This window comes from Camelina sativa, chromosome 11 (assembly GCF_030686135.1).
Source record: "Camelina sativa cultivar CO46 ecotype springtype chromosome 11, ASM3068613v1".
Classification (NCBI taxonomy): domain Eukaryota; kingdom Viridiplantae; phylum Streptophyta; class Magnoliopsida; order Brassicales; family Brassicaceae; genus Camelina; species Camelina sativa.
The window spans coordinates 11,502,295-11,525,339 of NC_141890.1; the positions used below are offsets into that span (position 1 = coordinate 11,502,295).

The 23,045-nt window shown below is 37.5% G+C and overlaps 5 protein-coding genes and 2 pseudogenes across 9 annotated transcripts; 4 read left to right on the forward strand and 3 right to left on the reverse strand.

Moving 5' to 3' along the window:
- Nucleotides 1-1,960: 1,960 nt before the first annotated feature.
- LOC104727902 (F-box/kelch-repeat protein At4g19865 pseudogene) lies at nt 1,961-3,464 on the forward strand (annotated as a pseudogene). Its single transcript, XR_015571083.1, has 2 exons — nt 1,961-3,007; nt 3,221-3,464. The product of XR_015571083.1 is annotated as an F-box/kelch-repeat protein At4g19865 pseudogene (transcript).
- Nucleotides 3,465-3,747: 283 nt separating this feature from the next.
- LOC104723054 (lecithin-cholesterol acyltransferase-like 4) lies at nt 3,748-6,903 on the forward strand. Its single transcript, XM_010441349.3, has 11 exons — nt 3,748-4,367; nt 4,511-4,602; nt 4,691-4,809; nt 4,920-5,055; nt 5,142-5,193; nt 5,274-5,374; nt 5,482-5,670; nt 5,769-5,926; nt 6,017-6,071; nt 6,177-6,230; nt 6,348-6,903. Exons 1-11 carry the CDS (start codon nt 4,124-4,126, stop codon nt 6,753-6,755), a joined length of 1,608 nt encoding a protein of 535 aa, XP_010439651.2. The 5' UTR covers nt 3,748-4,123; the 3' UTR covers nt 6,756-6,903.
- LOC104723053 (protein PHLOEM PROTEIN 2-LIKE A2-like) lies at nt 6,780-7,926 on the reverse strand (annotated as a pseudogene). Its single transcript, XR_015570977.1, has 3 exons — nt 7,611-7,926; nt 7,355-7,494; nt 6,780-7,272 (listed from the first exon to the last, which is right to left on the reverse strand). The product of XR_015570977.1 is annotated as a protein PHLOEM PROTEIN 2-LIKE A2-like (transcript).
- An 883-nt stretch (nt 7,927-8,809) lies between these two features.
- LOC104723055 (protein PHLOEM PROTEIN 2-LIKE A1) lies at nt 8,810-16,186 on the reverse strand. Of its 2 annotated transcripts, none has more exons than XM_087471713.1 (4): nt 16,007-16,186; nt 9,976-10,119; nt 9,590-9,711; nt 8,810-9,382 (listed from the first exon to the last, which is right to left on the reverse strand). In XM_087471713.1, exons 1-4 carry the CDS (start codon nt 16,070-16,072, stop codon nt 9,007-9,009), a joined length of 708 nt encoding a protein of 235 aa, XP_087327839.1. In that variant the 5' UTR covers nt 16,073-16,186; the 3' UTR covers nt 8,810-9,006. The 2 variants fall into 2 exon arrangements, with proteins under 2 accessions (XP_087327839.1, XP_087327840.1); XM_087471714.1 differs by having other exon boundaries at nt 9,976-10,124; nt 16,016-16,176.
- Nucleotides 10,581-13,686, reverse strand: LOC104787941 (uncharacterized). Its single transcript, XM_087471712.1, has 9 exons — nt 13,185-13,686; nt 12,893-13,096; nt 12,734-12,823; nt 12,544-12,651; nt 12,212-12,463; nt 12,093-12,131; nt 11,705-12,004; nt 11,090-11,608; nt 10,581-11,012 (listed from the first exon to the last, which is right to left on the reverse strand). Exons 1-9 carry the CDS (start codon nt 13,671-13,673, stop codon nt 10,737-10,739), a joined length of 2,277 nt encoding a protein of 758 aa, XP_087327838.1. The 5' UTR covers nt 13,674-13,686; the 3' UTR covers nt 10,581-10,736.
- A 617-nt stretch (nt 16,187-16,803) lies between the features above and the next one.
- On the forward strand, nt 16,804-18,968 carry LOC104723056 (peptidyl-prolyl cis-trans isomerase FKBP17-1, chloroplastic-like). Of its 2 annotated transcripts, XR_015570978.1 has the most exons (5): nt 16,804-17,336; nt 17,430-17,511; nt 17,615-17,706; nt 17,832-17,948; nt 18,615-18,968. XR_015570978.1 is itself a non-coding variant. In XM_087471715.1 (4 exons), the coding sequence occupies exons 1-4, from the start codon at nt 17,031-17,033 to the stop codon at nt 18,744-18,746; spliced, it is 678 nt and encodes a 225-aa protein (XP_087327841.1). In that variant the 5' UTR covers nt 16,918-17,030; the 3' UTR covers nt 18,747-18,968. The 2 variants fall into 2 exon arrangements, 1 of the variants encoding a protein (XP_087327841.1); XM_087471715.1 differs by lacking the exon at nt 17,615-17,706 and having other exon boundaries at nt 16,918-17,336; nt 17,430-17,552.
- A 1,024-nt stretch (nt 18,969-19,992) lies between these two features.
- Nucleotides 19,993-21,712, forward strand: LOC104723058 (class V chitinase-like). The gene is made up of 3 exons (XM_010441352.3): nt 19,993-20,787; nt 21,024-21,413; nt 21,507-21,712. The coding sequence occupies exons 1-3, from the start codon at nt 20,094-20,096 to the stop codon at nt 21,560-21,562; spliced, it is 1,140 nt and encodes a 379-aa protein (XP_010439654.2). The 5' UTR covers nt 19,993-20,093; the 3' UTR covers nt 21,563-21,712.
- Nucleotides 21,713-23,045: the final 1,333 nt, after the last annotated feature.

Consider the following 23,045-nt stretch of genomic DNA (forward strand, 5'->3'; position numbering starts at 1 on the left):
CGTTTGTGACTTCTCTATCCGGTCAACACTCCGTCATTCTCGTCCTTCGTCCAGGACTTCTCGGTCCTTCCTCGGCCATCGTCGGGAACTTCTCCACTCCGCACACGTTCATCCTTCCCGCGTCTACTCAGTCTGTACCGTTACTGACCCGCGCACTTGATTCCGGGTAGGTCGCGGTTGTTCCGATCGGGACATAGAGTCTTGATCGCACCTTGGCTCATTTTGGCTTGACTCGCCATTCTCCGGTTCGTCGATTTTCTTCGGACCTCTCTCGGTCAATCTCCTTCATTTTCTCTCCTCTTCTTTTTTGAGTTCTTTCCGAGTCATTCCTTCGAACTTTTATTTTGGGATTTTTACCCCTAGTGAGGGTCACTACATCACCATTCTTTTATTTAGGTATATTTTTGTTATTTTTATTTTCTCATTATTATTGATGGTTTTAGGTTTTTGTTTCAAGGAGGATGCATTTAGAGATATATCAAACACAATTCGATTGGACTTAGCCTAGTTCATACTTGATGTCAAGCAACCAAAGGAAGTATAAACGGTTATTCACCACATTTTCATTCCACAACCAAACTCTAGACAATTTTTGGGCAACCCATAAAATGTCTAAGAGTCGACAAACATCATTCCATCAAGGTGACATTGTTCTTAAACCCTACACTTTTCCTTATGATTTTTAATCCTCATCTCTTTCTTTTCTCCCACCGAGGACGGTGTGATTTAAGTTTGGGGGGGAAGGATGTTCCATCCTATACTAATGCTACTTTCTATTTTGTTGACTTGAGACCTTTTTCCACTTTTTACATCAATAATTTTGAAGTTTTTATCGAGTCACATATTTTTTTTTTATTGAGTCAAAACTAGTAGGGGATTATGATCTTATTCTAACGGTTTATTTGATTTGGATTAACACTCTTATGACTCTTGATTATGCTTGACAACAGAACCAAAGTTTGGAAAGACTGTGAGCCGACTCAACAATCCCCAAGTCCCTATTCGATGGATATTCAGATGATCTAACGTTGTCTCTAACTTTTATAGGACCTAAACCGGACTTAATTTTCAAGCCCTGGGAATTGGTATACATTGGACTAGATCTCTACATTCAAGCCACACAAGACATTGCACTTCTTCAAGAGTATGTTCCCCTCTCTCTTCCCTTCAATAAAAAAAAAGAGAAAAAAAAATAAAAAAAAAAAAAAGAATAAAAGATGAGATGATTTTGATCAGTTTAGAGGGGTAGGTAAATGACCTGTGACCTCATTATTCTACTCTTGAGTCAAATGATCACACAAAGCTTGGAAGCGAGGGGTAGGTACATTACCGATGACCCCAGTATTCGCCTACACCTTTGATTAAAAAAAAAGAGAAAAAGTGAGAAAAGGGAGAGGAAAGGAATCATATGAAGAAAGTCTTGGCTTGAAGAGAGTCTGCCAGCCATTGATCGATTTTCCCTTGGTAAGATTTCACTTTTTATTATTGCTTTAATTTATGTAAAGATATGACAATGGAGATTCTGGAAACTCTAAAGAATTGTGGGATAAATGAGCGTTGATGATTCTCATGGTGGATTACAAATGGAAGTTCCTAATGTCAAGGCGAAGAAGAGTGCAAAGACAATATCCCCGAAGATAAGTGAATTCCCAGTATTTTCAAAACCTCTTTTCCATGATTTATTCTGATTATTTTCTTGAAGACAAGCAAAGTCTAAGTCTGGGGGAGTTGATAACATCATTATTTTACTCATTTTAGCTATAGTTTTAGTATGCATTTAGTAAGAGTTTAGTATGATTTCAATGCTTTATTGTCTATTATCAAGTATTTTAGGTTTCAAGAAGGTTTTACAGGTTTTATAGCAAAAAGGACCAAAAGACAAGAAAAATACGTTTTAGGAAAGTTTCAGAGCTTTACAGTACGGGCAACTTTTGAAGCACTTCCAGAACTCACATTTCGAAAACCTTCCGTTCAATCCTCTCTTCCACAGAGCTCTACGCAGCAAGAGCTCACCTAGGAACCACCGAGCAGTGTCTCTATGTATGTCTATGGGATTGTGGAAGTTATAGATTTCCCCATTGGTTCACACTTTGGACTAACCCCAGTCGAACCCTACCCGACTCCATGATAAGGAGGAGGAGAAGGAATAAGAAGACAGCTGGACAGTTGTTGGTTCCGATTAGCTCTTCTAATGTTCCATCTGTATCAACGGCCACTGCTGTTGTTGGTTCTGAAATTTATGTATTCGGCGGCGGACTAGTCGGTTATGAACCGTCCTCTGAAGTGCAGGTGCTTGATTGTCGCAGTAACACGTGGCGCGATGCATCTAGTATGAATGTAGCACGGAAATTTGCACCCACATGTGTCTACGGTGAGAAGATCTATGTAATGGGAGGATGTGAAGGATCAGAGAACGAATCATGGGCTGAGGTGTTCGATACAAGGACTCAGACTTGGGAACGCCTCACCGACCCGGGTGATGAGATACGTAACTGTCGCATTAGCAGAATCAGAGAGATCGAAGGTAAAATTAAGTTCGGGAATGTAGAAAGAAAGATGTATGGTTATGACACGAAGCGATGTGAATGGGAGAACTGTGTAAACGAAAGCGCGATATATGCTAGGTGGGAATGTATAATGGAGAATGTTTCATATGGCTTTTGGAACAAGCGATTGTTGTGGTATGACATTGTAAATGGTTATTGGAAAGCGGTGAGAGGGTTAGAGTCATTACTAGGGATGTACATGAGGAATGGTGGATCAAGGGGTAATAAGACTAAACTAGTTTGCTGTGGTGGGAAATTCTTGCTTATTTGGGAAGGGTATATGAATCGTAATCCCGATAATAGGAAGAAGATTTGGTGTGCGGAAATCGTGATAGAAGAGCGTGATGATGGAGTTGAGCGTTGGGGAATTGTTGAGAGGGTTGATGTTTTGCGTACCGTCCCTAGATTATGTCAGCTCTTGCATTGCCTCGTTGTCTCGGTTTGATTGACTTGTAAACCAGGTATGATGTTCGAACTGTAGGATCTAACTGTAGTATCTGGAAATAGTTGGTTCACAGATCCATCTTTGGTCAATATCCATGAGTTAGGCCTTCATTATCTTTCTCTACACTTATATACACGGATCCCTTTTGGCTAAGTCACTGAAGAGTTGAGCTTATTTTGTTTGATATAAAAGTTGATTCTTCCTTTTTTTCCCTGTGTATGTTGATCAGTTGGAAAAGAGGAGATGGGAGAGGCAAAAGCAGAGCAACAAAGAGTGAAGGAGATGATCAATTAGTTAAAGGTTAATAGTAGCTACATTTTGTTAAACTACGGCTAATTTAGTATGTCGGTATAATTTGTCTAAACTCTTGTAATTTACGAACCTGATTCGTTGTGTAATTGTGTTGTGCTATATCATCCTGGGAACTGACTCTTTCTTTACTAACAAGTAGGGATCATCCTTCACCGACCAAACATAGATTACTCTTTGCCTCATAATCAAACACATATTCTCCTCTTCTAAAAATCTCACCAAATGATCTTTCACACCTGATTTGAGTTTGGCTTCAGAAAGTTAAAACCATCTTCGTCAATAAATCATGAGTAGTGTCTATAACATTTTAATTGATGCTTCTATGTTCTGAATAGAGGCTTCTGTGAACGAAAAACAAAAGTAGAAAACGACAACTAAGGCTTTAATCTGAAAATAATGTGCCCTTTTTGTTCATAATAACTTATCTTTCCTTGGGGCTTGCTTAGTATTGAAGTAAAGAAAAAAAAAATTACTATTAAAGATATCAAGAACTCTGTAGAAGAGTTATTTTAATACTATTAATGATTTTTATTTTATTTTCGCAAACTAATATTGATTTTTATGTTTCAAATATTCAATATTCAATCTTGCATTATCCATCATTTGGGATAATACTCTTTTTTATTTAATGATTGATACATGATTTATAACCATTACGTATTTCGTTCCCCCCACCTTAACTTGTACGGCTTATATTCCAAACTCTTGTTCTCTTCAAATCCTTCAAATTTCTCACCAACCCTAATTTCCCCAAAATTGGGTAAACCACGAATTCGTCATCCTCGCCTTAAATTTGCCACGCCATCGATTCAATTCAACTATGTCTCTGTTACTAGAAGAGATCATTCGATCAGTGGAGGCTTTGCTGAAGCTTAGAAATCGGAATCAGGAACCCTATGTCGACCCGAATCTAGACCCGGTTCTTTTGGTTCCGGGTATCGCTGGCTCGATTCTCAACGCTGTTGACCATGAGAGCGGGAAAGAAGAACGTGTTTGGGTTAGGATCTTTGGTGCTGATCACGAGTTTCGAACTAAGATGTGGTCTCGTTTTGATCCTTCAACTGGTAAAACAAAACAAAACAAAACAAAAAGTGTTTTCCTTTTAATTTCTTATAAACACTTCAGACTTTTGATTTCTCTGTGTTTTGTTTTTAGAAAGTCATCAGCTTTTGCTTTGTTAATCTCTTAAATTTTTATCTGGAAACAGGTAAAACGATCTCTCTTGATCCAAAAACGAGTATTGTGGTTCCTCAAGATAGAGCTGGGCTTCATGCTATTGATGTCTTAGACCCTGATATGGTATGGTTAAGCTCTACTTGTTTGTTCTTTAATTGTTGTTTTTTAGAGCTTTCTTATTTCATTTGGGATGATTGAATACTTTCTGTAGATTGTTGGACGTGAGTCTGTGTTCTATTTCCATGAGATGATTGTTGAGATGCTTGGATGGGGATTCGAAGAAGGGAAAACCCTTTTTGGTTTTGGTTATGATTTCCGGCAAAGTAACAGGTTAGAGAAAAAACATATCTCTTTTTTGAGTTTGATTGAGGCTTTGGCGTAAGCGTAAACATTGAGTGATCCGTGTATTGACTTTTTTTGTGTGTTGCAATGGGTTTTAGACTGCAGGAAACGTTGGACCAGTTTGCTAAAAAGTTGGAAACAGATTACAAAGCTTCAGGAGAGAAGAAGATTAATGTTATAAGTCATTCTATGGGAGGACTGTTGGTGAAATGTTTCATGGGTCTGCATAGTGATGTATGTAAAATCCTCTTTCTTTATTCGTTTTAAGTATTTTCGAAGATTTTATCTTTTCATCTCAGTCTGACATTTTTGGTCATCAGATATTTGAGAAGTATGTAAAGAATTGGATTGCTATTGCTGCTCCATTTCGAGGTGAGTTCTCAGACTTGTAGTACTTCTGATTGTAGTCCATACAAGTACTTGACTGATTGGTTTTCGCATTATCGGTTTAGGTGCTCCTGGATATATCACATCGACTTTACTGAATGGAATGTCATTTGTCAATGGTTGGGAGCAGAACTTTTTCGTCTCTAAGTGGAGCATGCATCAGTTGGTAATGATCAAATAACAATAGTCCTATTTGGTCATTGATCTCGTTTGTTTGATCTCTTTTAGTGATTGGTTGATACAATTTCCCCCTCGTTTCTTCTGCTGTTTCAGCTTATTGAGTGTCCATCCATATATGAGCTGATGTGTTGCCCGTATTTCAAATGGGAAATCCCTCCCGTTTTAGAGCTGTGGAGAGAGAAGCAGAGCAATGATGGAGTTGGAAGCTCCGATGTTGTTCTTGAGTCTTACCGTAGCCTGGAAAGCCTTGAAGTTTTCACGAAATCTCTTTCGAATAATACGGTAAGTTACACGTGACAACCATCGTTTTATTTGATGCCATAGTTGTAAATGGCACAGACGTTGCATTGACTTCCTATATACTTCACGCAAATGTTCAGGCTGATTATTGTGGAGAGTCCATCGATCTTCCTTTTAACTGGAAGATCATGGAGTGGACTCACAAAACCAAGAAAGTATTAGCCTCTGCTAAGCTTCCTTCTCAAGTTAAATTCTATAACATATATGGGACCACTTTAGAAACCCCTCATAGTGTCTGGTAATATTTCTTAATTTGAAGTCTCGGTTTTTCTTATATTCTTGCAACTTGTTTGGCTTTTCTAAATTTGATTTATTTACTCCTCTGCAGCTATGGGAATGAGAAGATGCCTGTCAAAGATCTCACAAATCTAAGATTCTTCCAGGTAACACAATTTTCATCCTTTTTCAGGTATCAACTATCATTTTAACAGAAAAAATTACCTTCTTTTTCAAATTCTGATCTTAGATCATCTTTCTTTTAATTTCAGCCGACGTATATATGTGTTGACGGTGATGGCACAGTCCCGGTAGAATCTGCCATGGTATGTTGCATGATTGTGTTTCTCGAAAACTTATCACAATATAGAAACTCGTGTCTTTTGATTGGTTAGGTTGATCATTTTTCTTTGCAACGGTTCCTTTGGTTGTTTTTTTCCTAGGCGGATGGGCTTGAAGCAGTAGCAAGAGTTGGAGTCCCTGGTGAGCACCGAGGAATTCTCAACGATCACCGTGTTTTCCGGATGCTCAAAAAATGGCTAAATGTAGGCGAACCTGACCCGTTCTACAACCCAATAAACGACTATGTTATCCTTCCCACCACTTTTGAAATGAAGAAATACCACGAGAACGGACTCGAGGTTGCTTCAGTGAAAGAATCGTGGGACATCATGTCAGATGACAACAATATTGGCACAGCCGGGTCAACCATGAGCTCCATATCGGTCTCTGAACCTGGAAATGATCAAAACCCTCAAGCTGAAGCTCGTGCAACCTTAACCGTCCAACCGCAAAACGATGGTAGACAACATGTAGAGCTCAATGCTGTAAGTGTCTCGGTTGATGCATAAAAAATGCTTCTTACCTTTGTAATGTGTCGTTAAGTGCGTCTTTGTGTCTGTATATAGCTAATAAATCTCATGCCTCGTGTACATAAATCATAACAATACATTTCGTGTTCTATTTATTGTTTTAAGCTTACAAGTCTGGAATTTTCAATTCTTGGGTCTAATAGCAGCACCTTGCACAATCAAACCAGACTTCCACTGTCCACTTTGAACCTCAAACATCGAAAACTCAATCTTTCCGGAGAGATGTTCTGGCGTTGTCCTGAACTCACCGGCCAAAATCTCCACCCACCGGTTTCTCTCTAACATATTCAAATTTTCTCGCCGCTCTTTTGTGTCTCCGGTAGGCAGAACCAGTTTGAAGTTAACTCGATATCCCCATCCTTTTGCAGAATCTATTAGCTTAACCACAAACACAACCTCGTACAAACTGTTGGGAGTTAGTTTCTCCGTCTCGAATTTTCCTACAACTTCTAACCAAGCTACTCGTTCCGTCTTTGCAACCTCAATTCTTACATCACTGTAAACAAATATGTATGTTACAATGAAATCAAAACCCCAATTTGACAAATGTAACAAGATTTCTGTTATAAAACTCAAACCTTGATGTTTGGTCAGGATCAGAGAACCAACTCCAAAATTTATTTGACTGAGAACCTGCCCATGTTATTGAGAGATCTCTCGCGTACAACATGAAACTGTTTTTCTTTTATTTTCCCTCATCTTCCTCTATCAACTTCTTCTGAATAAGAAATTTCATAATCATATAAACTAATGCACTCACATCATTATCAATTTACCAATTATAGAAAGATGAGGAAAGCTAAAAAATGAGACCTAAGAAAAAAGGTTTACTACCTCTGTCTTGTGATTCAACGAAACATCATCTTTAAGCTGAGGAGATGACGTCGTATCAAGTGAAAGAGGAGGAGAGTTTGCATCTTTTAGTATGGCTTCGTTGTTTTGTGGCTTTGGCTTTGAGAAGATTGAACATATTATTCCCATTTCTTGATTACTTGTGTGTGTTTCCGTATATGTTTTTCTGTTCTTCTTTTATACTCTAGCTATTGTCTTCAGGTCTTTATAGAGGTCGTTCCGGGTAGGTCTTTATATACACCGTACGCAACCTGAATGTTCTGTACGTATAACTAAATTACTCGTTCGATGAAGACTCTTCATTAGTGTATTTTGTGTTGAAGGATCAACGCTAAGGATTTAAACTATTGTATACACCGCAAAGCAAGTTTTGATTGGTATATATTCCATTTTCTTTTGTTTATGTCTTGTTAAACATGTATGTTTGATTCTTTATTCTTTTTAACTTTATTCTTCAATTTTCTTCACGAAAATGGACTTTCGAACAACTCTTAAGAGAATGTGAACCTGATCCACTTGATTTCTTTCTACCTCATGTTTGAGGTTCTATTTGTTTCTATATCTTCTAAGATAGGTTTATTCTCTGAAGTTGCCGACACTGAAAATTGTAAAAGTGTCGTCTGAGAGATTTAACATTTGTATGTTTAGAAATTCGAAGAGAAAAAAAAAAGCACTTCATTCTGCCATCATTTGTATAAGATTTAACATTTTAAACAAAAATTTTAAGGTACATCACAACTTTTTTACTTTTCATTTTTCAAAAATATATTCATGTCAACTCATTAAAAAGTTGTTGTCAATTGTGTTTTCCCTTTACTGATTATTTAATCATAACAACCTTTATATTAGTTTGTACTTTGTACAAAAGAAGCTATTAGATTACTTAAAAATTCTCTATAAGTTTAGCTCTTTACTCTGGATGCATTCACAAGAGAGAAGTCAGATTATTCAATAGTTATTGAGGACGACACAGAACAAAAATCTTATTCTTCGCCGTTACTGAAGATGTATCGTAAGTCGTAAACTAATCTAGCCAATGGCGTTCGACATCTTGAACGAAAAAAATTGAAGACAGGTGTGATGTAATTGAGTTGAAACGGTGTCATTTTCTTATAGTCCCGAGTCCTGACATGTATATAAATATACATTGATCGGATCATAAATTACTTACGGCACTCAAATTATAAAACTCGGATTTAGACTTAAAACATTACAACTCTACGGTTTGCTTTATTTTCCACCAATAGCAAAGTGGTTATTTAAACTAGTGACTTATCAAACAAACATACACATAACATGATGTGAATGATATATAGGACATAGAATGCCCACTGGTGTATATGGAAATTTATGTTTTCTTTATATGCCATATTAATTATTAATGTTTTGGACGAATTGTAACACCTTTGAGGAAGAGTCCTTTCTTCCAAACGCCAGCCTCATGCTCATACATTGAGAAAGTGATCTCTCCGGCTGCGGATTTATCAGTTACAAACTCTCCGACTCTTATATCGACCCATTTATACCTTGGAAGTTCCCTTAAACTCACCTTTTGCTCCTGTGGTTTCTCCTTACCGTAAGGCAAGACTAGCTTTAGGTTCACTGGCGTGTCCCATCCATAAGCAGGATCCTCTAGCTTCACCTTAAAGACCACCTCGTACGTAATCCCCGGAGTGAGGTTCCTCGTGTCGAATTTTCCCACGATGTCAAGCCAGCAAACATTTTCCAATTCCGCAGCTTCCACAGCTGTCTCGCTTTTAAAATCATCATAAGAAGAATTTTTTTCTTTTTCAGTTTGTGCTAATAATTCTAGGTCGATCGACCTCTCGAATTTTTGGTACCAAAAGAACTTTGATTCATACTCACTTTATAATAAATCAATAAAGTCAAATTTGTAATAAAATATTCATTTAATTTGTAGTACTAATCATAGTGTGGGATTTGGATGAAATGGATCTTACTTTGGTGACTCTCTGTCGGTAAACCAAGTCCAATAGTTGGGGTCATCAGACCAAGTGACAGAGAGGTTCTTTGCAAAGAGCATGAAGCAGTTGCTGTTTCTTTCGTCCACCCAATACTTGATCTGATCAATATATATAAACATATCAACCAAAAGTCCAAAACAAATGAATTCATGGTCCATCTTAATATAGTAAGATTCATTTTTCTAACAAAGAACTAACCATATGGACATTTTTACTTTAGTCCATTATTTCTGTGTTATTTTATTTGTCGAAGCATTTGAATATGGGGAAGCAACAACCATGGTACACGTTGTGCTTTTGTTGTTTTCCGGAAATATAAAAACACAAGTGAGCTAATTCTTTTGATGGGAAAAAATATTAACCTGTTTCGTGGGTTTCAAGAAAACACCAGACCGTAGCTGTTCAAAGAGATTAACAGAAGACACAGAGACCGGAGGATCTGCGTCTCTGAGAATGGCCTCACAGTTATGTGGAGATTTCACCGGTGGAGCTTTAATTGTTGAAGTTGTCACTACAACAAATATGCACATTGTTAACCAGAGAAAAACGCTATCATAGGTCTTTGATAGCGTTTTCATGAGCGCTGTTTTAGGGCACTGTTATTATATGTACCCCATATACAATAGCACTTATTACGTATGCTATGTTATAAAAATATAACATAGCTTTAAGAAATTGCTATATTATCAAGATCATAATTTTGAAAAAATTTATACAACATTTGTTTTTTCGTGCTATGTTATAGTTTTATAGCATAGCTCTAATAAACTGCTGTATTATCAAGATTATAATTTTGCAAAAATTTATACAATATTTAATTTTTCGTGCTATGTTATACATATCTAATATAGCTGTTGCGAAATGCTGTTTTATCTTGTTTACTGTGCTATGGTATATTCTTTTATCATAACGTTTACCTGTACTTTTATAGCATTTTCTGATATGTGATTATAGCACACATAACCTGTTTTATAAAATCTCATAAAATCTGATTAATAAACGTCTCAGATCCAAAATACATAACAAAAGTCTCAAGAACATCAGTTTACCATCAAAGTCTCAAGAACATCCAAAATAAACAAGCAATCTCAAGTACTTAACATTACACAATAAAACCATCAGTTTAAGACATAATGACCTTGTTCTCTGGCCAAGCAATGCAGGAGCTAAGTGCATCTTCAATAATCTCTATTTCATCGGATGGCCTCCAAACTTTTACATTTTTCACCTTCACAACATCTATCCACACTTTAACTGCATTAGAACCCAAGCGAGTAAAGTGAACCTTATGTTCTGGATCATTTGTTCCCCATCGTCCTTCAGCCACAACCCTATTCTTTTCAGTTAAATCCATCAACTTGCACTTCTTATTCTCCTTGGAAATAACTTTATTAATGCGCTGCCATGTTTACAATATAAACCATCAGTCATCATATAATTAACAAAAACAACTTCATAACATATGAAAACACTTACTGGAGACTTCCTGAGAGGAGACTGTGATGGTAAAGTATTCTTTATTGGTGATATTGGACCCGTTGCATCATCAACAGGAGACTCAGAACCAGATGCAGACTTAGAAGACATAGATGCAGATTTGGCCTGCGATGCAGCCTTTGAAGCTGTTGCTGAAGTTTTGGACTCTGTAGCAGACTTAGAAGCTGTGGCTGCAGACTTGGCCTTTGATGCAGACAAAGAAGCATGTGATGTAGCATTCTGACCAGTTGGAGTTGAGGGATTTTCAAAATCAACCTTACTCAGGGGCCAAGATACGTAAGCCATCAAACAGTCCTCAAGAAATGACATTTTAGCTGTAGGTCTCCATAGTGATGTATCAGGCTGCTTTACTGAATCCACAAATACTTTAACTGCTTTTGGTCCAAGAGGAATTCCGTTAACCAACGCACTTGGTTCTTGTGTCTCCCAACGCCCCTCAGCAACAATGACGTCACCCTTAGACAAATCCAATAGTTTACATTTGTTTCCTTGTATACCCTGTTAAACACAATCAGTAAACAAATCCAATATAATTAATTAGCATTATAGACAGGGGTAATACATTGCTAACACATTGCTAGAAATTATAAATACCATAGGGGCAATGTCTTCCATTTGGATGTTGTTGTCTACCAGTCTACACTTATCAGTTGGCCATGCGATTATATGTCCAACAGCTTCTTTCATATGAAAGATCTTTTGTGCAGGTCTCCATAGAAATGCATCTGGTTTATATGCAGCTTCAACTAACACTTTGAGATCATAAGGGCCAAGACGACAGTCATTCACTATGTCATCCGGATCAGAAGAAAGAATCCGACCCTCACCAACATTTTCATCAATGTCAGACCAATCAACAAACACACACTTAGGATGTGCTCTTTTGTTTACACTCTGCAACAATTTCATGAGCAACTAAGAATCATAAACGACACTAAGAAGAATCACTTAGCTGATATGAAAAGAAGTAAGAATATGTTACTCTTGCAGCTGAGTTTTCATCCATTTCAGCTTCTGGTCTCTGTAACATAAACAAAAATAACATCAATTTATATTACTCTAACTGGCTGATGAATAGTAGAGAACTCTTAAGTATCTAACCTGATTCTTGATTCTGCCAAGTTCACTTTCCAAGGCATTGACCTGTTTTACTAATTTTACTTGCCGCTCTTCCATTTCAGCCATACACTTGCTCTGCATTTGTAAACAAGCTAATTTGGTCTTACTCATGCCTCTACCCATTGCCCTCAGCCTACCAGAATTGTCAGGTCCTAAAAGCTTGGCGAGGTGATCTTCATCTGGATTTGTTAAAAATGCTGGAGCATCACTTCCACCAATTTCAGCTGCTTTTTGCTGAAAAACATAAAGACAGTTTCAGGTTTTACTAGTCGATAACACACTATTTACTGGTGTACAACTCTATTCAGACTTACAATCAAATCAGCTGCATTCGTATCTACTGGTGTACCATCCTTTTTGGTGCGAGACTTGATCCAAACATCTAGTCTTGTCACGCTGGAAGGATCTTCACTTTCAGCTTTCTGTTCCAGAAAACAAAATTTCAGTAACAGTACAAGCACTATGTATAATAATAAACAACATAGTTGTAGTATATATGCTTGCCATTTCTTCTGTTAGTCTGCTGATCCCTTTACGACTAGTGGTGTGAGGTATCTGATTCTTTCTTTTTGCTTTATATTTCTCACTCACGGCCTAATAATGAAACATGTTAATTACTAATCACCAATCAACTACTAAACAATTATAATCACAAGTAATTACCTTAAATGCAGCACTAGTTTTGAGTTTGACAAATTTTTGCCAATCAACAGGACCAATATTTGGTGGTCTCAAATTCATCCTCTCTTGGTTATTTGCAGCCAAATTTATAGCCTTCACCGTGACAGACTTGTGTGATCGCCACAAATGTCCCATCTGGTGAATCACAGATATCCTTTGCCAATCTTCATCAAGCTCAAACCTTGCCTGCATTCACTTACACTCACACCATAACTATAAAAGTAAACATGTTCAATTGAGAGACTTTTTAAAAACAAAAAAAAATTCTTGTTACCTGAACAGATCTCCAGAGAAGTGTTTTAAGATCTGGACTCACTTTCTTCCAGTTAGGTATGTTGATAGGGATGTGTTCTCGCATCAATGTCCCTACATATGATGCCAACTTGACTGACCCTGGACCAACCGCTACTCCAAGTACATTGTAATCAACTTTCACTCTAACAGATGGATCCTTGGCTAGGTTTTTCATCTTTGTTGGTCCTCGTTTTCTTTTACGCGTAGCAGGCTGCTCATGTTCTTCAGACAACACAAACTCTCCTACTGGTTCTTCTGGTTGCTGTTGAGTTTGTGGTTCTTCGGAATGATGCTCCTCTTCCTCCACATGCTGTTCTGTTGCTACAGGTTGGGCCTCCACATGCTGTTCTGTTGCTACAGGTTGGGCCTCCACAGTACAAATAAACTCAGGTTCGTCATCATCCTTAGACTTTCTCTTTCTTTTTCCTCCACCCTTCTTCCCTCCAACCTTCTTTTTAGTTCCACCCATTTTAAATCCTCAATAAGAGGTTCTAGGTAGACATCAATATTATTACCTGGTTGTTGTGGACCAGGAATCAATAATGTCAACATTATATTCTCCTTCTTCATACAAAGGTGAGGAGGCAAATTGTAGTTTACCAATAGCACAGGCCAGCTACTATAATTACTATTCTTCATGTTGAATGGATTAAATCCATCTGTGGACAGCCCAAGCCGTATGTTCCTTTCTTCAGCTGCAAATGAAGGATACTTCTCATTCATCTGAGCCCATGTAACAGAATCTACTGGATGTCGAAGTTTTCCATCAGTGCTCTTGTTAGTGTAATGCCACCGTAAGTCCTTAGCCATGTCCTCTGATCTGAACATTCTCTTCAGCCTTGGTATAATTGGAAAATATCTTAATACTTTCTGTGGGACACCTTTCTTTACCTCATTAGTCCGCTTATTAGTCTTCCACCGTGAAGCATTACATTTGGGACATTTATCAAGCTTCTTTAACTTCTTTCTGAAGAGGCAGCAATCATTAACACATGCGTCGATCTTTTCATATCCCATATGAAAGCTCTTTAAAAATTTCTTGACATCATACAATGATGTGTGAAAGACATTACCATCTGGCAACATGCTTGGCAATGTCTGAAGCAGTTCATTGAAGCTCTTATCCGACCAGCCATTATGTGTCTTAATCCTAAACAAAGTCACAATAGCCGATAACTTGCTGTGGTTTGAACAGCTAGGGTATAGTGGGGTTTCAGCATCCCGGATCTTTGCAAGGAACTCATCCTCTTGTTGGTCCTCACCCTCTGCAATCTCACTTAAGTCGCCCACAGGTTGGTCAGCTAAGTCACCTCTAAAAGCCAACTCTTGATCAAAAAATTCAGCAGCTTTATATAACTCAAAAACTTCCTCATTCCACTGAGTTGGTTTACTTTGAAATTCATCTACTGACTTCACATCTCCATGATGATACCAATCACTATGCACCTTGTATGCCTCATCCATCCCTCTTATTACAAGATGCTCAACCACAACACTGTTTAACTGTCGTACTACATTACGACAGTCTTTACAAGGACATATTATCATTTCTATGTCACCTAAAGCCGCAGACACATCCCTTACAAATTTCCAAGCTCCACTTTTATAACCAGGATCAGCTCTTCAATGGATAATTAAAGAAAAAAATCATAACTAAAAGAACATCTTAAAGTATCCAAACCCAAAATAAAACCTAATTATGAAATATAATTCCTTACCTGCATAGATGCACCCATGCCTTGTCCAACATTATATGTTATAATATAAATTTTAACCTTTATAGATAAAATAGAGATACATATTATACAAAGCTCACATTAAGCAACAATTCAGACAATACTGCACTACTTCAGACACATACAGATGCTCTTAAACCAATATCTAACTGTGTAAAATCTCACTAATCTAATCACTATTTATACGAATCAGACTCAAAGGACAAAACATAGCAATCACCAATATTCGTGTGTAATAATAATGTTTAACTATTGGTTGAGTGATACTAACCTGTTGTGTGAGTACAGAGAAATGAGAAGCTTCAGTTCCCCAACATTTCAATCACCAACACTTGGGAAAAAAAAAAAATCGTTCAGTTTATGAAGGCGCAAATACTCAAATCCAAAAGCTATTTTTGAGTCAAATCTGTAAATAATCGAACCCTAACAAAACAGATGGATTCGAAACTCCACATTCTCAAAATCTGTAAATAATCGAACCCTAAAAAACAGATAACGAAATAAATCTAGATAAATCGAACCCTAACAAAACAGATAACTAAATCTGACCCTTATCGAAATCAAAAGCTGTTTGAAATCACAAATAATCGAAACAAATAACGAAATTAGGAGGAAGAAGAAAGACATGCCTCAAAAATGGATTCGAGCTATCAATTGCGATGGATATGGAGATTTAGGGCGAAATTGGGGCTTTTCACAAACGGCGAAATTGGGGCTTTTCACAAACGGCGATAAAACTGAAGAATTGATAAGAAATTTAGAAGAATTTGAGCACACACAGAGAATTTAGAAGAAGAAATCTTCTTAGGTTGAGCTTAGGTTGTAACGAGAGAGAGAGAGAGAGTGTGTCGAGTTTTTGGGTTTTTTTTTTATTTGGCGATTAAGTGAATAATTTCACTAAGTATTGGCGGACAAAAGTCACTTTTGTTTCCCGCTACATAATTTTCCTATCATAGCGTTAATAAGATGCTATTAAAAAGTAAGCGAAAAAAAATCTCATCTTTCATAGCAGTGACGGAAAATGAGCTATATCCGTCTGCTATCAATGTACATATTTGTTGTAGTGTGTCATCACTGGTGAAGCTTCATTCTTCACCGGAACAAAGTATTCTGATTCCTTGTTGCCAAACATCTTCTTTGTTAATAACTCTGAGCAATCTTTCTTGCTTTTACTCTTTGAAATGTACTTATTTTTGAATATCTTATATATAGATCAGTATATTCAACTTGACAAAGAAACTACACCAAGTGCCTAAATATATAGCCATATGTACGTAAAAAAAGGGGGGGGGGGTTTAAGAACTTATTCTATCATGTCATGTTTTATTCCTTACTTTTTTCTCTTCTACATTTTTACATTTATCTTATTTAACCGGGTAAATCATGAATAGAAAATCAGATTATTCCAGAACTATGTAGATATAGATCGTTCTTAACACTTGATTCATGATAATAACAACAGCCAATGTAATTAAATGAAACTTAATTAATAATTTTGCAACTAGCAGATTACCATTAAAGATCTAAAACGTAATCCAAAAATATCACTACTTCTATGTCTAATTTGGAAGGGTCCCTAAAGTTTTGTTGTATTTTGTACAAGTTTTTGTTTATCAAAGTTATGGGTTTCTTAAAAACAAATTAAACCTTTTTGCGATACTTCTGACTTTCCTTAATCTAATTGGTTAACGATATACATCAACATCACTATATTGTATTCCAAAAATTTGTTTTTTTGGTTTAGGACAGAATACCATACTATTGGTCTAACTGGTTAATGATATACATCACTATGTATTGTATTTCAAAAATTGCATTTTTGGTTTAAATAGATCCATCTCATCCAAGGTCGTAATGTTATTTGTTAAAAGTAAGAGAGAATTACACAACTTTGTCTTACTCTTGTTTCCACTATAGTTTTGGCAGCCAGTACCTATCGTAATCCCAACCCAATCAAATTCCAGCCAGCCACATCCCACTTGTTCACTTCTCTTCCCCAACCAAAAGCTAGAATATGTACCTCTTCACTTTTAGAAGACTTTCTCATTAAAAAAAAAAAAAAAAACAAAATTAGAGAAAAAAGTGAGACGATGATTCGGTGCGTCGCGTGGACACCACTAATAGGTGCACCTTTCATCACCACCGTCCGTTTCACATCTCCACCATCTATCAGAATCTTCGCATCTCGTTCTTCCCCATCATCACCATTATCCACCGTGGCAGCATCTAGAAGATCAATATCTCTGTCACTTATCGCCATCACGTCGTCCGTCGTCTCCTCCGTTTCCTTCTCTTCTCCGGCACTAGCTGAATTCTCAGAAATCCCTGATTCAGGTGGAGTTAAGAGTCTCGACCTCCGAATCGGTGACGGTGAAGTCCCCGTTGAAGGAGATCAGGTTCTGTGTTTTTTTGTAAACTGTAGATTTCAGAATATGAATGAACCCTTTAACTCAATTTAGTAAAGATTTGATTTTTTTTTTTTGTTATAGATTGAAATACATTACTATGGGAGGCTGGCTGCGAAGCAAGGATGGAGATTTGATTCAACATATGATCATAAAGACAGTAACGGTGAAGCAGTTCCTTTCACATTCGTCCTTGGTTCTAGCAAAGTATGAATCTTTTATCTCTATTTGCTTCAATCCTAATCATGTGTTAAGTTTTTGTGAAATAGGTCTTGAAAAAGTATCTCAAGTTGATTCAAAGATGTGACCTTTGAAGCATTTCCTCATTGGCTATTTGTGTGTTGTTCTTACAAACCAAGAGGTTTTTGAAGTTTATAATAATATATCATCTCCCCTGTTTTCTGTTATGGTGTTTTGATCTCTGTTACATTCATTGAACAAAGCTGGTTTAAGTCTGATGATTGAAAGAAGCATTGTGATGTGCAGGTAATTAGGGGGATTGAAACAGCTGTAAGGTCTATGAAAGTAGGCGGGATTCGTCGCGTGGTTATACCTCCATCTCAAGGATACCAAAATACATCACAAGAACCTCTTCCACCAAACGTATGTGCACACACTCTGACCTCTCTCTCCTTAAACTTTTCATATAATGTGTCAATGTGAAAGTCAAATGTTATTTTAGAGTCCCACATAGATTAGCTTTGGGCCACAGTGAGTGCTTTAGTGCTCTACACGCTCAAGATAGTTCAATTTTACAAACACTCTTCCTTCACTCTCCTAAAAGACCATATAAATATCATTATTGCAGCCACATGTTGTCCCCATTCAACTATAGATAACACATTTGACTTCAAAGAATTATCCACTTGTTGTCACATAAGTATGTGCATAGTGATTGGGATCAAAATAGATAGAACAGGATCCTAACTATTAAGTGATATGATTGGTTTAGGCATGAGAGAGTTTGGCATGCTATAGAATTCAATTCACCCTAGGACTCTATGTTTGGTTATTTGGTATCTTGATAAATCTCATAAACTAGTTTCATAGACTTTAATTTCCATAAGGTCTGCGATCATGTTAATTGCAGTGGTCAGTGGGACTGGAACTAGTATTATTTTGTTTAACATCATATAACCAATGCTTGAAGATGGGTTCTGTCAATGAACTAAATATATGTCAGAAGATCACAATATTGTTTGCAGAGACAAATATTATCAAGATTGGTTTCAATATATTTGATTCTTTCTTGTTGAGTGTGTTTTGCAGTTCTTTGACAGACAGAGACTCTTCACGACCATCTTTAACCCAACACGTCTAGCCAATGGAGAAGGTTCAACTCTTGGAACTCTTGTTTTCGACATCGAACTCGTCAGCACCAGACGACGCCTTAATCGATGAGTCATACTCTCAGTAGTACTAATTGATACAAATGAAGTTAGATTATGTGTCCGCATTTTGGATATTCTACAGGAGACGTGAGTGTAATATTCAACTTTGGTATAAATGAAGATTGATTATGTGTCTCTTGGTCCTTGCTATTACACATTTGGTCCTTACGTGAGTGTAAATGAAGATTCATATAACACTTGTGTGTTGACGAAAATGCAGATGTTATCCCAATTTAGACTTTTCGCTTTCGTAAGATATTGTTCATAGGTTCTCATTTCTCAAATTTGAATTACATAAGAAATTAAATGCACTTTTTCAATAAGACAACGAAACCCACTTCTCTATTTCCGCAGCAACTCGAAAATGTATACCACAAAACTCATCGCGCTCACAAGAAATCTGCAATCTAATAATGAAGTTATAAAAAAAAGAAAAAATGAGAAACAGTGTATTGTACATTATTGTTGTTTTGACATATATTTAGTTCATTGACAGAACCCATCTTCAAGAGATCACAATATTGTAAAGATGAATATTATCAAAACAACAATATATGTCAAGAGATCACAATATTGTTTGCAGAGACAAATATTATCAAGATATCAAGAGATCACAATATTATCAAAACAACAATATACGTCAAGACTCAAGAGATCACAATATGTCAAGAGATCACAATATTGAGTGTAAATAGATCAAGAGATCAGAACAACAGTATATGTCAGTCTTCACATGTTTACCAAAAAAAAAAACAATATATGTCAAGAGATCACAATATTGTTTGCAGAGACAAATATTATCAAGACTGGTTTCAATATGTTTGATTCTTTCTTGTTGAGTGTGTTTTGCAGTTCTTTGGACAGAGACTCTTCACGACTATCTTTAACCCAACACGTCTTGCCAATGGAGAAGGTTCAACTCTTGTATTCGACATTGAACTCGTCAGCACCAGACGACGCCTCAATCGATGAGTCATAGTATGACTTCATTACTCTCAATAGCACTAATTGGTTTTCTTGTTAGTCAAGAAATCATATTATATTCGGTATACATTGAATTAAAACAAAATCTTTCGTAAGCATTTTGGATATTCTATAGGATACGTGAGTAGAATATTCAACTTTGGTATACATGAAGTTTGATTAGGTGTCTCTTGGTCCTTGCTTTCGCAATCATACTACACTTGTGTGTTGACAAAAAATGCAAATCTTGCCCCAATTTAGACTTTTCGCTTTCGTAAGATATTATTCATACATCTCTCATTTTTCAAAGTTGAATTACGTAAGAAGTTAAATAAAACTTTTTCAATAAATAGACAACGAAACCCACATCTCTGTTTTTCACAGCAACTCGAAAATGTCTTCCACAAAACTCATCTCACTCATTGTCTCCATAACCTTCTTCTTATCTCTCTCGTCATCCTCGGCGCAAAATGTCGTGAAAGCTACGTATTGGTTCCCGGCGAGTGAGTTTCCGGTCACCGACATTGACTCATCACTCTTCACTCACCTCTTCTGCGCTTTTGCTGATCTCAACTCTCAAACCAATCAAGTCACTGTCTCCTCCGCGAACCAACCTAAGTTCTCCAGTTTTACACAAACTGTCCAACGCAGAAACCCTTCCGTGAAGACACTTCTGTCTATCGGAGGTGGAATCGCAGATAAAGCCGCGTATGCGTCCATGGCAAGTAACCCCACTTCTCGAAAATCGTTCATTGATTCTTCGATAAGACTCTCTAGGTCATACGGATTCCACGGTCTTGATCTAGACTGGGAGTATCCGAGCAGTGCGACGGAGATGAGCAACTTCGGGACGCTACTTCGAGAATGGCGATCTGCGGTTGAAGCAGAAGCTAGTAGCAGCGGTAGACAGCGTTTGCTATTGGCAGCTGCGGTTTTTTACTCCAACAACTACTACTCTGTTCTGTACCCGGTTCAAGCCGTTGCTAGCAGCTTGGATTGGGTTAATCTTATGGCCTATGATTTTTACGGACCGGGTTGGTCTAAAGTAACCGGTCCACCAGCTGCTCTCTATGATCCCTCAAACGCAGGTACAGTAATATACTAATATCTGAACTAAACCAATTAAAACCGATACATAGTGACAGTCCCAATTCAGTTTAATTGCACTAAATTGATTTTGATTCACTATACATATTACCCAATTTAATTAGCATTTAGAATCATCGGTTCAATCTCGTATGAAAATGTTGGTTCGGTTTCTATCTTTCAACCGGGATATATTATCCCACTATGTTTAGTTATTAAAACCGATTTGTGTTATTAGGTCCAAGCGGTGACGCGGGAGCAAGGTCATGGATTCAAGCTGGACTTCCGGCTAAGAAAGCAGTTTTGGGATTCCCATACTACGGCTATGCGTGGCGTCTCACAAATGCCAACAGTCATAGCTATTACGCGCCTACCACGGGAGCGGCAATATCACCGGATGGTTCGATCGGTTATGGTCAGATAAGGAAGTTCATAGTGGATAACGGAGCAACGACAGTTTATAACTCAACGGTGGTTGGAGATTATTGTTACTCTGGCACGACTTGGATTGGTTACGATGATAATCAGAGTATTGTGACGAAAGTTAGATACGCTAAGCAGAGAGGTCTCCTTGGTTACTTCTCCTGGCACGTTGGTGCTGATGATAATTCTGGTCTATCTCGTGCAGGTTTAATATTTGATCCCAAATTCTAAGTAACCGCTCTTTTTTATGTGCATAGAAAAAATTATGTATTTACGAATTATTTTTGGGATTTTGCAGCGTCACGGGCATGGGATGCTACAGCGGCAAGCGTCAGAACTATACAGAAGGTTTAAGCTTTCCAATGTTCCGACAACTACAAGTGAAGAAGTGTTCCCTTTCGTAACTTATACGAAAAATAAACGCCATTTGCTTATATATTGTCCAAGAAAAAGGGAACAATAATATTGATATAATAAAAGCAATAACCATAAGTTTATCAAGAATTATGCTTCTTTTATAGAATAAAAATCATTTTAATTAGTAAGATCCACTAGTAAAAAAAATACGTATAGCCACGTTTTTGTCGCATAAAATCGTGACTAAATTTTTTTTTTATCACGAAAAAGTCACCAAAGAAATTCGTAGCAACTTCGTGATAATTTAGCCACGAAATATTCATGAATATACATCATGACAACCGTTGTCACCCGATAGCTACATAAATATTCATGGCTAAATAGACACGATAAACTTCGTGGCAAAACCATGTCTACGCAAAACCACTAAGAAAATTCGTGGCAATCTTCGTGACTATTCTACTTAATTATCCATCCCATCTCAATAAAATGCGGGAAACTATATAACCACGAAATATAACGTAGCTACATCATGACTAACTGAGTGCCACAAATTATAATTGTGGCTCGCTCGTGACTACTCCACCGAATTATATGTAGGGACTAAATAATTCATGACTAAGACGTTGCCACGAATATTATTCGTGACATTTTCGTGGCAGGAGTAATAGTAATAGTCTTCTTCTTGTAACATCCGCGAACCGAAATCCTGGTTTGGGGATTGCATCGGTCGATACAAAAGGTGCATCGGTCGATGCAGGTTCAGTTTTCTGCGCTTTGACTTAAGTGAAACGCTGCGTTTTGGGCAAAGGGAAGAGGAAAACATTTAAGTCGATTCTTTTGTCTCATTAGTCGACTTTGGCCGTTTTTGAGAGAAACAAAGGAGAGAAAGAGTGTTCGTGGTGTTCTTGGTGATTTCTGTGGGTTTGTGGCGTTTCCTGGTGATATATGAGGCATAGAATGTTGTAGGAGTTTGCTAGGAGTGTTCTATTGCTTGTTTGAGGTTCAGATTCTTCTGTGGCAAAGGTAAGTGCAGGACCATCGCTTATCTAAGCTAGAGCTTCTCTGATCTGCTTGTTTATGTGTTGTTAGGCTTGTTAGATAATTATTTGGGACGTTAGGAAGCCTTCTTGTGGCTTGGGATCGAGTTTTGTGGTTGTAGGAACAAAGATCCGGCGAGAAGCTTCGGAGAACACGATGCTCGGCATGATGCATCGGTCGATGCACTTTGTGTGTCGGTCGATGCACTTTGTGTGTCGGTCGATGCAAGTGCGAGGACGGCACGTAAAACCTAGAGTTTTCGTGTTATGTCGAGCATGCGTCGGTCGATGCAGTGCGAGTGTCGGTCGATGCATGTGTAACTTGCATCGGTCAATGAATCCCTTGTGTCGGTCGATGCATCCCCATGTGGTGCCGATCGATGCATGTTGGTGTCAGTCGATGCAGAGTTCTGGTTTGTTATTTGTGTTTGTTGATTGTT

What these genes read in the sequence shown, in the direction of transcription:
- LOC104723054 (XM_010441349.3), top strand. Translation starts at nt 4,124, where the DNA reads ATGTCTCTGTTACTAGAAGAGATCATTCGATCAGTGGAGGCTTTGCTG. An exon ending in ATGTCTTAGACCCTGATATG is followed by an intron (nt 4,603 to 4,690) that starts GTATGGTTAAGC and finishes TACTTTCTGTAG; the next exon opens with ATTGTTGGACGTGAGTCTGT. An exon ending in CAAATCTAAGATTCTTCCAG is followed by an intron (nt 6,072 to 6,176) that starts GTAACACAATTT and finishes TTTTAATTTCAG; the next exon opens with CCGACGTATATATGTGTTGA.
- LOC104787941 (XM_087471712.1), bottom strand. Translation starts at nt 13,673, where the DNA reads ATGGGTGGAACTAAAAAGAAGGTTGGAGGGAAGAAGGGTGGAGGAAAA. An exon ending in CGAATGCAGCTGATTTGATT is followed by an intron (nt 12,464 to 12,543) that starts GTAAGTCTGAAT and finishes TATGTTTTTCAG; the next exon opens with CAAAAAGCAGCTGAAATTGG. An exon ending in TGGAAGACATTGCCCCTATG is followed by an intron (nt 11,609 to 11,704) that starts GTATTTATAATT and finishes TGTGTTTAACAG; the next exon opens with GGTATACAAGGAAACAAATG.
- LOC104723055 (XM_087471713.1), bottom strand. Translation starts at nt 16,072, where the DNA reads ATGTTTGGCAACAAGGAATCAGAATACTTTGTTCCGGTGAAGAATGAA. An exon ending in TCTTGAAACCCACGAAACAG is followed by an intron (nt 9,712 to 9,975) that starts GTTAATATTTTT and finishes TATATTGATCAG; the next exon opens with ATCAAGTATTGGGTGGACGA. An exon ending in ACCGACAGAGAGTCACCAAA is followed by an intron (nt 9,383 to 9,589) that starts GTAAGATCCATT and finishes TGATTTTAAAAG; the next exon opens with CGAGACAGCTGTGGAAGCTG.
- LOC104723056 (XM_087471715.1), top strand. Translation starts at nt 17,031, where the DNA reads ATGATTCGGTGCGTCGCGTGGACACCACTAATAGGTGCACCTTTCATC. An exon ending in TCCCCGTTGAAGGAGATCAG is followed by an intron (nt 17,337 to 17,429) that starts GTTCTGTGTTTT and finishes TTTTTGTTATAG; the next exon opens with ATTGAAATACATTACTATGG. An exon ending in AAGAACCTCTTCCACCAAAC is followed by an intron (nt 17,949 to 18,614) that starts GTATGTGCACAC and finishes TGTGTTTTGCAG; the next exon opens with TTCTTTGACAGACAGAGACT.
- LOC104723058 (XM_010441352.3), top strand. Translation starts at nt 20,094, where the DNA reads ATGTCTTCCACAAAACTCATCTCACTCATTGTCTCCATAACCTTCTTC. An exon ending in CTATGATCCCTCAAACGCAG is followed by an intron (nt 20,788 to 21,023) that starts GTACAGTAATAT and finishes TTGTGTTATTAG; the next exon opens with GTCCAAGCGGTGACGCGGGA. An exon ending in TTCTGGTCTATCTCGTGCAG is followed by an intron (nt 21,414 to 21,506) that starts GTTTAATATTTG and finishes GGGATTTTGCAG; the next exon opens with CGTCACGGGCATGGGATGCT.